The sequence below is a fragment of the Medicago truncatula genome, chromosome 2, assembly GCF_003473485.1.
Source record: "Medicago truncatula cultivar Jemalong A17 chromosome 2, MtrunA17r5.0-ANR, whole genome shotgun sequence".
NCBI classification, from domain to species: Eukaryota; Viridiplantae; Streptophyta; class Magnoliopsida; order Fabales; family Fabaceae; genus Medicago; species Medicago truncatula.
In genome coordinates this window covers 37537778-37553287 of record NC_053043.1, presented here as the reverse complement: position 1 = coordinate 37553287, position 15510 = coordinate 37537778, and the positions used below count along the sequence as shown (strand labels likewise).

General features: G+C 31.6%; 1 protein-coding gene across 1 annotated transcript; it reads left to right on the top strand.

The window, feature by feature from the left end:
- Positions 1-3073: 3073 nt before the first annotated feature.
- LOC11410403 (BES1/BZR1 homolog protein 4) lies at positions 3074-6384 on the top strand. Its single transcript, XM_024775849.2, has 3 exons — positions 3074-3499; positions 5067-5797; positions 5988-6384. Exons 1-3 carry the CDS (start codon positions 3284-3286, stop codon positions 5989-5991), a joined length of 951 nt encoding a protein of 316 aa, XP_024631617.1. The 5' UTR covers positions 3074-3283; the 3' UTR covers positions 5992-6384.
- Positions 6385-15510: the final 9126 nt, after the last annotated feature.

Sequence of the window (15510 nt, the reverse complement as noted above, 5' to 3'; positions counted from 1 at the left end):
CCTTCTTTTTAAACTCCTAGTTGTCAATGGATCAAAATTGAACAGAACCTTCACTTTGTTCAATAATTAGTGCTTTTCCTTTTTCTTAAATTAAATTGTGACTGTCATTTTCATGGAGTGAAAGGAACGTAGATATGGTAAGAGAGATATGACATATATTTCATTATGAAGATTGAATTGAAGAGAGTAGAAAGTACGTAGGTCATTTCCAATGATGAGTGATGCCAAGAATATAAAACAAGAGCCATGAGTACAAATACAAAGGATAGGGAAAAAGTCAGTTGAAGATTATGATCTGATTCTACTTTTAATTTGAATTTTCATTAATAAAGATGGGTAACATGTGCCAAGTGGAGATTCTAAATTTTTAAATTTGGTGTCAAATATTTTACAGAAGAGAAGTTAATTCATATTATTATTAGACAAAAAATCACATCACAATATAGTACATGGATTTCTTATCTATTAAACTCTATCAAAGAGTTAAATAAAATGTTAAAAAAAAATTCTTCTTTAAACTCGATATTCAATCCAAGGACCGATTAATCTGAGTAGACCAATCCCACTCTCCACTAAAATTGGCACCAGAGGGATCGAACTTGAGACTTTAAGAGGAACGCACTCCAAGATCCCAAGCCAACCGCTAGACTAATCCCAAATGGGTTAAAATTATGATAAAAGCTTCATGTTCAGCTTGATTATAAAGGAGAATCACAAATTAAATCTCCATAACCAGAGCAACCCGAGTTTCCAAAGAAGCTACCATCATTGAGTTTCACAGCATCATCTACAATCACATACATGATGCACTACTACTTTACCATTTACTCAAAAGCTCTACATTTCCTTTTCGGTTCTTTTTAATTATTTTGTGAGTTTGCTTCTATATATGTTTTCTTTTTTTGCAATTGGCCAGTGAAAATTGTGTCTTATTTGTGGTGTAGGCCCTGGATGTTCCTCTCCAAACTCTAATTAAAGTTACTTTGGTTGGTGGAAGAGAAGACATAAAAAAAACTGGGGCCTAGTTCTGGATTAAAGGATTCATCATGTGCCTATTTTGCACTCACAATTGACAATTGCAAGAGAAAGTTTACACTATAATACATCTCTTTTTCATCTCTTTCAAATTTCCAATTTTAATTATATCACGTAAAAAGTATATTAAATTCCCATTCTTTCAAAGTATTAAGGGTGTTAAGGTCACTTTTGAAACTTTTTTTTTCTCTCTCACTTTTTGAATTTAAAGTTGATTTTATAGCTGATTTTCGCAATATCATGTCACCCTTAAACAATTCAAACATATTTTCACTCCAATGCTAAAAAATTTAAGCAATCTTTATAGAACCAACACTTCAATATTTGTTTTTACCAAACACATAAATTTTTTAGAGCACTTTAATAATTTTTATTTAGTTCAATATACTCATTTTTAATTGATATGGAATAGTACCTTGTTCGAGATACTCTCACATGTTTATGTAATCCATAGTGCCACATAGTTCGTCTCTAATGGTAAAAGATGTTAAGTTACAATTTAATATGTTTTAAGCATTCTCTAAGATACTTCCACTAGATGTTCCTATTTGCCTATTGTCAAACTATATATTACTATTTTAATTAATTTTACCATAAGATAAACAAATTAACATATGACTATTAAATATTTAAATTAATGTTTTGAGATTATCCCTAAAAAAAAGGTATAGCAAAATTATGTTGCTAAAAAAAGTATAACAAAATTATTAGTGTGAATTTTAATTTTTTTTTTTGTCGCAGTATCCATTTTCATTTTGCAACGACAAATTCAAATATGTAGAACAAAGGTTCTTCTTTTATTAAAAAAAAAAAAGGTTTCTTTCCACCAGGAAAAAAAATGGTTCTTCTGCACAGTAGAATCTAACATTTTCAGGAAAAAAGTTGCATTAATTGAACAAACAGTTCTGAACTTTCATCAATAAACCCACATGACCATGGTCTATGGCAAAAAGAAAAAGGGACTAAATATCACACTCACACTTTTATCCTTTTATGGTCAGCTATTGAAGGCAAATTAAAACCAATAAATAAATAAAAAAGAACAAAAAGAAAAAAAGGATAGCACTACTTCGGTTATTATTATTTCACTTTTATCATAGCCCATCTTTTTAAAGATATATTTTTGTTTTGAAAGATGAAAATGTATTTATTTTAATAAATCATATTTTTAACTTTATTTGGTTTTTTTTGTCAAAAAAGAAAACTTTATTGGTTTTTTGGATAGGCTTATATGAATTAATAGACTCAACTTCATTCATTTGATTTTTTTTACACACACCTCGTTTATGCAAAGCATTTGAACACACCGAACACATGAGTTTCACTTTCCATGTCTCCATCCTCAAATCTCAGATACTTACATGCTACCTTATCTAAAACATAATAAGGATGAGAAATTGAACATCATCTTTATCTCCAACAAGTTCGATTATCCTCGTCCCGTCTTATCCCTACAGTGAAATCAATTTTTTAATAAAAAAAAGTTTTTCCAGCACCAACCCCAAACCAAGAATTTTTCCTAAACTCATAGTTTATACCCGAACCTACTACCATAAATTAATTTCCACCTTCTTTCTATTAATCTTAACCCATTTGGGGCAGGAAAACACCAACATCATATATATTTAAACTACTTAAATGTTCACAACGATTAAAAGTTTAATAATATCTCAAAAGTAAGGACGACAATTAGATGATCGTGTGTTGCATAACGGTCTTTTTTACATTCAAGACGAATTCAAGGTGGATACTTATATCTCCGTTACCCGTCTCGTATTTTAAAAACGAGAAAAACTCAAATATATACCCTAACCTAATCAAATCGGAAAAAACTCATCAACTTAAGTTAGATTTGGACGGATACTTGTAAATCCAAGTTTTGTTGTCATGTTTAATTTACACCTAATCAATAAAACCCAAGGTTAAACTCCAATATAAGAAAATCCAACACCAAAATCTAATATTGATGATTTATTATGATTGGATCCGCAAATTTGGCTAATCAAGTACATATACCCCACCCAAAATCCACGCTTCCCTTCACTTTTTCCCTTTCCTTCATTTTCATTCCACAATTTTCCCTCTCACTCTCTCATTTTTCCGACAAAGATCACCCTCCACCTCCAAATCCATTTCCAAATATACTAACAACACCCCACTTCTTGTACTTCCACACCTCCCTCTTTCTCTACTTCAAAGTTCACTTCTTTTCTCCATTTTGTGAACACCCTTTTGAGAGTTACTCTCAATGACATCAGGTACAAGACTACCAACATGGAAGGAGAGAGAGAACAACAAGAGGAGAGAGAGAAGAAGAAGAGCTATAGCTGCTAAGATCTTCTCTGGTTTGAGAATGTATGGTAACTTTAGATTACCTAAACATTGTGATAACAATGAAGTTCTTAAAGCTCTTTGTAATGAAGCTGGTTGGACTGTTGAACCTGATGGAACCACTTATCGTAAGGTAACATTACTTTGCATTGTTACATTATGGATTTAGTTTGTATATATAAACGGTGTAAAACTTTTTACACGGACAATCAACTAAATCATGCAATATAGATTTTTATGGATATATTTTTGAAACTAACCTATAAAATGATATTAAAATGTGATTTGACGGATGCATGTGTAAAAAAGTTTTACACCACTTATGCATGACAATTAATCTCTTACATTATTATTTTATCTTTAAAAGAACATCAATGTTTTTTTTTTTTTTTTGAATAATAAAAGAACATCAATGTTTTAAAAAGTGGTTGTAGTAATTGTTGTGTCCGTGTTTGGACTGATAGTAATCGATGGTGCTGAGGATTACGGTCAAATGTGATTGATACAACATTTGTGCATGTCTGAATAGACAACGAGTTTGTAAAATCACATGGACACCGGTGTGATTTTGTTAAAGTTTTAAAATGTACTTTTTGTCAAAATTGCGACAGTATTAGACTATTTTGCTAAACTCATTGTCATTTCAAACATATACCGTTCTTGTTGCAGTTTCTATGACATAAAAAAACTATGATGATGTGGTGTAGATGGCAATAATTGACCTTCATATTAATGATTTTGGAAGAGAAATTGAAATGGAAGTTAATAATTTAAATGAACTTCATCTTAAACCAGAGAGACATAAATGGTTAATATTAGAAATGATAAATTGGTAGTAAACTGGTATCTCTCTACTAAAAGAGAGAAAAATAAAAAATGTGAATCAATGTTATTTTCTTTTTTTCATATTTGATTTTGCACCAAAAGTGTAGAAAGTGGTCATGACATTTTAGTGGGAAACACTAAATTTTCTATCACTTTCTTTGACTCATAGTCACCTGAGAAACCGTAACTTTTTATTTTTTATTTTCTATTTTCTAATTGTTGAGTGACCAAAATGCCCTTGTTTGGTGCCTTTTTCTGTCTATTAAAGTCATATTGAACCTGGTAATTTAGAAAATGGAGAGGGTACATTTGCCAATTCAGGTGTTCCATTCCATAGTTGGTGGCCACATAGGATTCCATTATATGTATACCCATTTGCCTCACTTCTTCTCATGATTGATCCTTCTTTTGTGAAGGTGCTCAGTAAAGTTACTCTTCTTGATTCATTTCATTCCAAATGAGAGAGACATGTTTGAAATCACGTTTATAATTAGAATCCAATGTTATTACTTTTTATCTCTTGTTAAATTACATGGCCTTATATCTAAGTTTTATGTGGTTAATATGAACATGAACCTAAGTTTTTTCTGAAAAACTTGAGTAACCAAATTCTGGTATAATCTACTATTAATACTAAAATGTGTTAATTATTATTAGTGCAATGATTTAATACTAAAATGTAACTATAAGTGTGACATTTGGCTATGTTAGAGGAAGATTTTTTCTTAAGATGGACAAAAATATTTTTGATATTGCGAATTTGAGCCTATGTATAGTTCAATTGATAAAAAATCAAGACAGAAAGAATTTGAGCCTAGGTAGGTTTTCACATGCTAATGTTTGATAAATTGATGGAAAAAATTGAACACAAGCAGGGATGCAAGCCTTTAGAGAACATGGATATGGTTGGTGGATCATCAGCTGCAAGCCCTTGTTCATCTTACCATCCAAGCCCCGGCTCGTCTTCCTTCCCGAGTCCATCTTCATCCCCTTACGCTGCAAATCGTAACGCTGATGGTAATTCCCTCATTCCATGGCTCAAAAACCTCTCCACAGCTTCATCTTCAGGATCATCTCCGAAACTTCCTCATCCCTACTTTCATAGTGGCTCCATCAGTGCTCCTGTCACACCTCCCCTGAGCTCTCCGACTTCTAGAACACCGCGATTGAATGCTGACTTCGATGATCAATCTGCACGGCCCGGGTGGACCGGACAACATTACTCATTCCTGCCTTCTTCCGGTCCTCCAAGCCCTGCCCGTCAGATAGTTGATCCTGAATGGTTTGCTGGGATCAAACTTCCACATGCTAGTCCAACTTCTCCGACATTCAACCTTGTATCTCGAAGCCCATTTGCCTTCAAGGAAGATGGTTTTTCGGGCGGTGGTTCGCGCATGTGGACCCCTGGACAGTCAGGCGCGTGTTCTCCAGCTATTGCAGCAGGCTTTGATCAAACAGCTGACATTCCAATGTCTGAAGCCATCTCAGATGAATTTGCATTTGGAAGTAACACATTTGGGATTGTGAAGCCTTGGGAAGGAGAAAGGATCCATGAAGAATTTGTAGCAGATGATCTTGAACTCACACTTGGTAACTCAAAGACCAGGTACTTATTATCATCATCATCATTGTAGGCATGTCTAGTGTCTGACACCGACACGGCATTGACATATTTGATTACATTCAATTAGTGTCGTGTCGTGTCCTGTGTTTATGTCTATGTCAATATTTCAGATGACTGCATTTTATTTTTGTTTAATGTTCTATTAATCCTTTTTGAAATGTTCTTTTGACAGGTGAATTCTATGTAAATAGGAATGTCAACATTAACTTGTGTTGCAAACCTCCTAGGACTCCACTGCAAGTGATTGGTACGTAGTGTGTTGTAAACTCCAAGATACCAAGCTCGATTAAAAAAAAATGTAATTACATAAACATTAACTTATGTTGGTTTTTGTTGAGTAAGAAATGTTTGAGGTAACGGAGGTGAGTGGAAGAAGCTGTAGTCATTTTTTTTTCCTTTGCAATTTTTCCTTTACATTTGGCTAGTGCTCCAGTAATATATACATGTTTTTAGTTAGGTGTGGCGTGGATTTTCAACCGATTCTTTTCCATTGTTGTAAGTCTTGTTAAACCTTATTATTGGACTCGTTAATATACTTTATCAATCGGCTTGGTTTGCCACTGAAAAAACCTGTATAGCTTTAGAGAATGTTGCAACCTATGACCTAATTCAATGGCCAAAATTTTCAAAATATCTTAAACTTTTTTGATGTAAAAAGTTCACTCAAATTTAATATATACTTGTTGTGAAAGCAACATCATGCATGTATAGGTAGTTCAGTAGCAAGATACAACAAGAGTCACATGATAGAAGTACAAGGACTACTCAGATCTAAGACCAAAAAGAAACACAAATACAACCAAGAAACCAAAGGTGTCATAAGGTGAGAAAGACAAAGCAACCAAACAACTAGAGAACAAAAAAACTCCAACAATTCCTACCCTATGAATCTCCGATATGAATGAACCAAACCGGTCGAGAAGGAGAAAACATAGCAAGTACACTAATGTCAGATGGTCACAAGTATCATATGTTATCTTGCCCACAATTCTCTAGAGGAGCCAACAAAGAAGAGGTGGCATATCCCACTCGTAAAAGGAACATGACTATATATGATTGAAATGAATAGATAGACAAGTTAAGCAAATGAAGGTGGTCTTCGGCTTACAAGAAGTTCTTGAAGTTGTCAACAACGGTATTGAAGTGCTTCCTACAAATTCCCATATAGATGGGAAGAATAAAGACGGCAAGACCCTCTTCTACATTCATAAATGTGTAGGCAACAAGGTGTTTGAAAAGATTGTTGATGCAAATACCTCAATGGAAGTATGGGACACACTTGTGAAGTACGATGGTGGTGATGCGAAGGTTAAGAAGGTTCGATTGCAGACATTGAGAAGGTAATATGAATGATTGCATATGAAGATGGATGAAAAGATTGCATATTACTTTTCAACATTGGTGACTATCACCAATCAAATGAAGCAGTGCAGTGATATTATGACTCATCAGGTAATCATTGAGAAGATTTCAAGGCCTTTACGATATCAATTTGATCATATAGTTGTTACTATCTAAGAAACAAAAAGAACTTGGTGATCTAAGGTTGAAGATATACAAGGAACTCTTGAAGCACATGAGATGAAGATAACTAAAAGGGGAAATGAAAGACAAGAAGAACAAGCAAATTTTTCAAAGTTCAAGAAAGATTGAAAGAAGACTAAAGTTAAAGGTTATTCAGTGATCAAACTTTACAAGAAATAGAGCATTCAAAACAGTATCATAGGTGTGTTGAGATCCAGTGTTTCTGTGCAACAATTCAGACATTTATGTTAGGGAAGATCAATAGAATTTGAAGAACTGATTAAAAGTTAGTGGAAAATATGCATTTGATGAAGTAATTTTAAGAACTGATTCGTTGGTTACACTTTTTGGTTTTCAATGGCTTCATGTAATAATCTCTACTCATATCTTAGTGGCTACTGAGTGCACAAAATTATGGTCGTCTTTGTGGCTATATATGTTGTAATCGGTGGCGGAGCCCCTCATGAGTTAGGGTGGGCCATGACTCATCCATAAAAATTTAAACAGGCAAAACAATAGGTCCACTTTGCTAGATTTTAAACTATTTTGTGGTGGTTTTAGTTTTCAGCAGTTCCAAATATTCGCAAAACGGCATATGGGATTTTCACCACGTTTATACTTGGCAGGTTAATGGAGGTTTATAGGTCTTCTAATTTAAAGAGTTTTCAAACTTGTCTTATATTGTCTGATTAACTAAAAAAATTCTCCAATTGATAAACTATTTCATAATTTATAACAATTATAAAATATGTAATTAATTTTTTTTAGTACCCTCCTGAACTTTTTAGCCAAACTTTGACACTTCAACTTTGCGCTCAATGCTTATTAAATATTACAACTTAAATTTTATGTTTATAAATTATAGTTTATTTTAGTGGCCGAACCGTGCTTTTTGATAGATATTTGGCAAGTGAACCAAATTCGATCGAAGTAATAAAAAATTTGTTTCCACGAGGACTGTATTTAACTTCTACTTAGCAATTTCATTATTAAAAAGGATGTATAAATTTATATTGGTGCCCTAGGCAGTTGAGTTGATTTAGTAACATAAACTGATTAAAAACAATAAAGAATTGGTTTTTAAGAAAATTGAGAGAAGTATGGTTAAGTCCTTCGAATCCTCTAAAGCTCTCCTGTGGTAATTTGCACTCCTAAATACGATCAATGATTATTTAGTTTCACGACAGATTAACTTAGTAATTCTACCCAATCTCTTGACCTAGAATTCTCCCCGCAAGTGACAACCCCTTAATCTCTTAAGTGAATTCGAAACCAATGGAGGTATTAACGAACGTTAATCCCTATATCATAACCTAATAATGATCTATCTCTAGCTTGATTACTTAGGTTAAACCTATTACCTAATTCAGAGTTAAAAGCCAGGGTTAGTGGTCATTCAATTTCTATGATCAATATGCATATTCATAACGCTAGGGTTAATAGTCTATCATAAACGTACATAAGGCATTAAGCACAAAGTAATAAGAATAAAAACTAAACTTTCATTGATGTTCAAAGGAGTTCAACAAATTAGGGTTCCCATAGGATTACATCAGATTCATCTCAGGAATTAACCACAAAAGAATTAGTTACTCATAGCTAAAGTATAAGCTAACTAACATAAGAAAACGGATTCATACATGTGAAGGAAGATTGACTCTTAGTTTTGATGGTTCCCCACCAGATCTCCAAGTCTCTGCTCCAAAATATGCCTTTAGGTCTCAAAATTCGTGAACCCCTCTTCAGAAAACACCTCTTACTATTTATAGGCTAATAAAAATCGGCCACCGAGCTCAAAAATCGGTGGCCGAAATCCCAAACTGCGTGGCACAATAGTGTAAAATCGGCGCCCAATTTATGCTTATCGGCGGCCGATTTTTGTCGAACTCAAAGTCTGTAACTTGGCAGCAAAATCGGTGGCCGATCTATATAATCGGTGGCCGATTTCCAATACTTCAAACTTCATTTTCTTTGTCTTTTGCAGCTTGCAGCTTCATGAATTCCAATAAAAAACCCCCTAAAATTACTTGAAAAATGCCTACTAAAAGAGTAATGACAGAATGTCATCACTTTTCTTTTCTTGATCCTGCACCGGTTGTAATCCAAGCTTTTCACATCATTGTACACATATAGAAAACTCTTGCAATATTATTTTTGCATTTTGTTCAATAAAGATAACTTTTCTTTACTTTTGATTTCTTTTCATTGTTGTTTTTGCTCATCTTTATAATGAGTGAGTAGTTTTCCCCTTATCTTAATAATAAACTTTGCATAATTCCAACTCTTTCTTTTTCTTTTGGTTAGGGAGTTTCAAAGTATCCAATTCAATCTTATTGCTTTTAAAAAATATTTTAGACATCAATCGATATATTGCAAGTATTATATCCATGTTATTGTTTTTAGTTGATCAAACCTTGGCTTTGAGATTTATTTGATGAATATTTTACTTACACTGTGTTTGGTAGAGGGGATTTATGAGAGAGAAAAATAGGTGAGAGAGATACAAGAGAAATGCAACATTTCTTCTGTTTGGTACAGCACAGAATTAGAGAAGAGAGAAGAGACAGGCATGGGTCCCACTACTTTTAGGACTCTCTACAAGTTAGCAGAGAAAGAGGGAAGAAAGATCCACTTTTTTGTCATCTTCCGCATTTACCCTTTGCCTTTTTCTCTCTAATACTTGTTTAGTTTGATTTTTTTTCTTTCAAAATTAGTTAGGCCAAAACATATGATTACTGAAAAAAAAAATAAAAAGAAGTATCAAACATAAATCGATTGTAACGTAGGTTAATATTTTTCTTTGAAAAAGGAATAAGTTAGTTATCAAAACAAAATACAAAAAAAAATTATAACAAAAAAAGATACAAAACTATCATGTCATAATTTTTTTATTTTAATAGTGAATTCAACGCAAATATACTGAATATTACATTTAATAAAAATATTAATAAGTATACCAAATAATACATTTTATTAATTACATTGCATTTTAAAATAATTTTATTTAGAAAATCAATAATAAAATATTATACATTACATTTTTAATTGAAGGATATTTTTGTCCTCTCATAAATAATTACATTTCTCTCTTTTCACTCTCTATCAAACCAAACAAGAGAAGAAAGAGAGAAACACTTCTTTCATTCCTATTTCTTATCTCTTTCTCTTATTCCAAACAATGCCTCATTTCTTCTCTATTTCTCACATCTTTCTCTCTTCTCTTACTCTCTCTCACCTTTTTCTCTCTTCTAATTTTCTTCTCACAACCAAACACACCCTTAGAGTGTAGTCTTTCTTTTTGCGCCGTATATTTCTAAATTTTGTTTATATAATACTTGACAAACTCGGACCTTATCAGTTGATGCGTTGTGGTGGTACATTTTGTACCATGGGATTTATGATAACCCGTAGTAGTTGTATCATAAATCCAGATGTCCTCTTTTATTTCTAAGATGTATTATTCATATTACATCTCAGGATGCCATATGAGTATATGTTGAATATAGTTATGCTTACTCTTGTTGTTTATCTTTAAATTTAATTATTTCTAATCATCAAGAGACCGATCTCATCTTGTAAAAAAAAAAGAGGTCGAATTTACCTTATAAAATGTCACATTCTGATTTATTTTAAAAAAGTGACGATTATTATTTCTTCCAAATGTGAGGTTGTATAAAAAAAAAATACTTTGGGCAATCCGGTACACTAAAGCTCCCGCATATGCAGGGTCTGGCAAAGGGTCCCATCATTTGGTGTATCCATTATACACAGTCAGATTCAAATCAACGCGTCACCTCATCCATTTTGCAAACTGCTTGAAGGTGTAAAACCAAAAAATATTCAAATTACAAGGAAAAATATCTAACTTTTTTTTATAGAGGGATAAACCAAAACTTGCCCAAATGATAGGGGATAAACATCCTTTAACCCTATTTTAAATGACTTGGAATATGATTTGCGCAACATTTTATTCTATCTTTGTGATTTATTGATATCTCAATTATGATGGCCCCCCAATTCTTTTGCAGCACCTTAAAAAATATTATTAAGTACTAGCAGAAATACGAGCACTCACATGAATTATAAACGGTACTTTATATGAAATTGACTTTCAATAAAATTATAAGTACAAGTATTTATGACTTTCAAATCGTAACAAACTCAAAAAACCATGTTTATCTTTTTCAAAAACAACAATAAGTTAACAAATATAATATAAATCCTTATCTTTTTTAATACCACCAATAATATAACATTAATATAGAAAAATTTATTTAAGGGTATAATTGGAATTATAAAAAATCAACTTAAAATCTCTATCCCCTTCATATATAATATTGATAATATTGTTCTTATTGAAGTGGGATATTGCCTATTTTAATGGGAATTAATTTTTTTAATTAAAATTTAAAATAATATTATTAAAGAATAAAATAATAAATAAAATATCCACAAGTTCTAGCTCAACTGACAAAATGCCGAAATTGTTATGCCGAAAACCATGACCGGAGTTCGAACCCCGTTACCTCCACTTGTGTGTGTGAGTTTATAATGACTTTGCCATTTCGTCTATATACCAAAAACAAAAATTGTTTAAATGAAGGTAAAAATAGGTAATGAAAAAATAAACACAAACTCATATATTTTAAACTTATTTTCTTTATATATAGTATAGATTATAGAATTATACATGAGAAAAGAGGAAACAAAAGGTAATATAAAAAGGTGATTTATTTATATTTTTAACATATAATTATTAAAAAGTAGAGTCTAATAAGTTAAAGTGATATATGTTTTTAAGGGGAATAAATTAAAATGGTATTAGGAGTCGGTCAACATAATACTTAATATGATAAAAAAATTAAGGCGTTCACATTATTAACATCAAAATATTTCCACTTATGATATTTCAAAAGATTTTCTCTTTACTTATAAATAAGTACACATTGTTGTAATATATCAATCACAATACCATATTCAAACTAAGCTTGGTTATAATGGAAACTATGTTGAAGATGTTGTTTAAGTTTATGCTGTTTTTTTTCGCTATTGCAGGTGCTATGGTAGCCAATGTACAAGGCTTGGAACCTTGTTGCCCTAATGGTCCAAGACTATGCGGACCACCTATTTGTCTTAAGCCCCCATGTTGCCTCCCCCCTTCATCCAGTGATATAAATCCCTAAAGTTGTGTTGCTCTTCTACTAGTTTTACACCAATCAATTGTATTTGAGAAAATCTCATATCATATCAAATAATCATCTTAATAAGATTGGTTAATAAATTATATGTAATAATCGCTCCAAATCATATATAATTTATGTTACTTTTAATGTATCTCTGATAAAGAATCTTCCTTATGGTTCATTAATCTGCACTGGTGGAAAATAGTTTAGTATGATTCACACCTTTCATATTCATTTCCACTCCTTTAATATTTCTCTATTCTCTTAAGAAAATAATTTTCTTCCCTAACAAATTGGTATCATATAGCTTTAGTGATCCAAAAAAATTGAAAAAAGATTAACCATGACTATAAATGGCAATTTCTCAGCAAAAGCTATCAATCATTGATTGAAATAACTACGATATTAAAGTTGATCTTCAACTTATAAGAAGTTTTTGAAGTTGCCAACAACGGCATTGAAGCGCTTCCTACAGATCCAATAGATGCGCAAAGAAATTCCCATATAGATGGGAAGAATAAAGGCTGCAAGACCCTCTTCCACATTCATCAATGTGTTGATAACAACGTGTTTGAAAAGATTGTCTGTGCAAATACCTTAATGGAAGTATGGGACACACTTGTGAAGTACAATGATGGTGATGCGAAGGTTAACAAACCTTGGCTTTGATATTCATTTGAAGTATATTTTACTTAGAGTGTAATCTTTCTTTTTGAGCTGTATATTTCTAAATTTTGTTTATATAATACTTGACTAACTCAGACCTTATCAATTGATGCTTTAGTGGTGGTACATTTTGTACCATGGGATTTATGATAACCCGTAGTAGTTGTATCATAAATCCAGGTGTCCTCTTTTATTTCCAAGATGTATTATTCATATTGCATCTCGGGATGCCATATGATTATATGATGAATATAGTTATGTTTACTCTTGTTGTTTATCTTTAAATGTAATTATTTCTAATCATCAAGAGACCGAACTCATACCCAGTGCACTAAAGCTCCCGCATATGCAGGGTTTGGGAAAGGGTTCCACCATTTGGTGTATCCACCACTATACACAGTCAGATTCAAATCTGAGCGCCACCTCATCCATTTTGCAAGCTGCTGCTTGAAGGTCTAAAACCAAAAAATATTCAAATTACAAGGAAAAATTTCTAACTTTTTTTTGTTACAGAGGGATAAACCAGAACTTGCCCATGTGATAGGGGATAAACATCGTTTAACCCTATTTTAAATGATTTGCGCAACGTTTTATTCTATCTTTATGATTTATTAATATATCAATTATGTTGGCCCCCCAATTATTTTGCAGCACCTTCAAAAATATTATTAAGTACTAGCGGAAATACAAGCACTCACATGAATTATAAACAGTATTTTATATGAAATTGATTTCCAATAAAATTACAATTACAAATATTTATTTATTCCTTCAAAAAAAATTACAAATATTTATGACTTTCAAAAACCATGTTTATCTTTTTCAATAACAACAATAAGTTAACAAATATAATATAAATCCTAATCTTTTTTAATACAACCAATAATCTAACATTAATATAGACAAATTTGTTTAAGGGTATAATTGTAATTATAAAAAATCAACCTAAAATCTCTATCCCCTTCATATATAATATTGATAATATTGTTCCTATTGAAGTGGGATATTGCCTATTTTAATGGATTTATTTTTTTTAATTAAAATTTAAATAATATTATTAAAGAACAAAATAATAACTAAAATTGTTTAAATGAAGGTAAAAATAGGTAATGAAAAAATAAACACAAACTCAAATATTTTAAACTTTTTTTTCTTTATATGTAGTATAGATTATAAAATATAGAATTATAGATGAGAAAAAAGGAAACAAAAGGTAATATAAAAAGATGATTTATTTATATATTTAACATAATTATTAGAAAGTAGAGTCTAATAAGTAAAAGTGGTATATGTTTTTAAGGGGAATAAATTAAAATGGTATTAGGAGTCGGTCATCATAATCTTAATATGATAAAAAAATTAAGGCGTTCACATTATTAACATCAAAATATTTCTAGTTATGATATTTCAAAAGATTTTCTCTTTGCTTATAAATAAGTACACATTGTTGTAATATATCACTCACAATACCAATTCAAACTAATCTTGGTTATAATGGAAACTATGTTGAAGATATTGTTTAAGTTTATGCTGTTTTTTCTCGCTATTGCAGGTGCTATGGTAGCCAATGTACAAGGCTTGGAACCTTGTTGCCCTAATGGTCCAAGACTATGCGGACCACCTATTTGTCTTAAGCCCCCATGCTGCCTCCCCCCCTTCATCCAGTGATATAAATCCCTAAAGTTGTGCTGATCTTCTACTAGTTTTACACCAATCAATTGTATTCGAGAAAATCTAATATCATATCAAATAATCATCTTAATAAGATTGGTTGATAAATTATATGTAATAACCGCTCCAAATCATATGATTATTTCTTTCAAATCAGCGAATCACCTCATCCATTTTGCAAGCTGCTTGAAGGTCTAAAACCAAAAAATATTCAAATTACAAGGAAAATTTTCTAACTTTTTTTACAGAGGGATAAACCAGAACTTGCCCAAATGACAGGGGATAAACATCCTTTAACCCTATTTTAAATGACTTGGCATATGATTTGCGCAACGTTTTATTCTATCTTTGTGATTTATTGATATCTCAATTATGTTGGCCCCCGATTCTTTTGCGGCACCTTAAGAAATATTATTAAGTACTAGTGTAACACCCTGTTTTATGATTTATTTATTTGATTGAGTTTAGAGTCTTTTTATAATTTAATTGATTTATTTGATGAGTGATATTTATGTTATGTATTGATATTTATTATTAGCCCATATTTTATTATTTAGTAGAGAAATATAATTAATTAGAATTATGAGGCTTGGGGGCAGAATTGGAAATAAGGGAAAATAAGTAGGTTAAGGATTTATATAAAAGGGGAGA

What these genes read in the sequence shown, in the direction of transcription:
- LOC11410403 (XM_024775849.2), top strand. Translation starts at nt 3,284, where the DNA reads ATGACATCAGGTACAAGACTACCAACATGGAAGGAGAGAGAGAACAAC. An exon ending in ATGGAACCACTTATCGTAAG is followed by an intron (nt 3,500 to 5,066) that starts GTAACATTACTT and finishes GAACACAAGCAG; the next exon opens with GGATGCAAGCCTTTAGAGAA.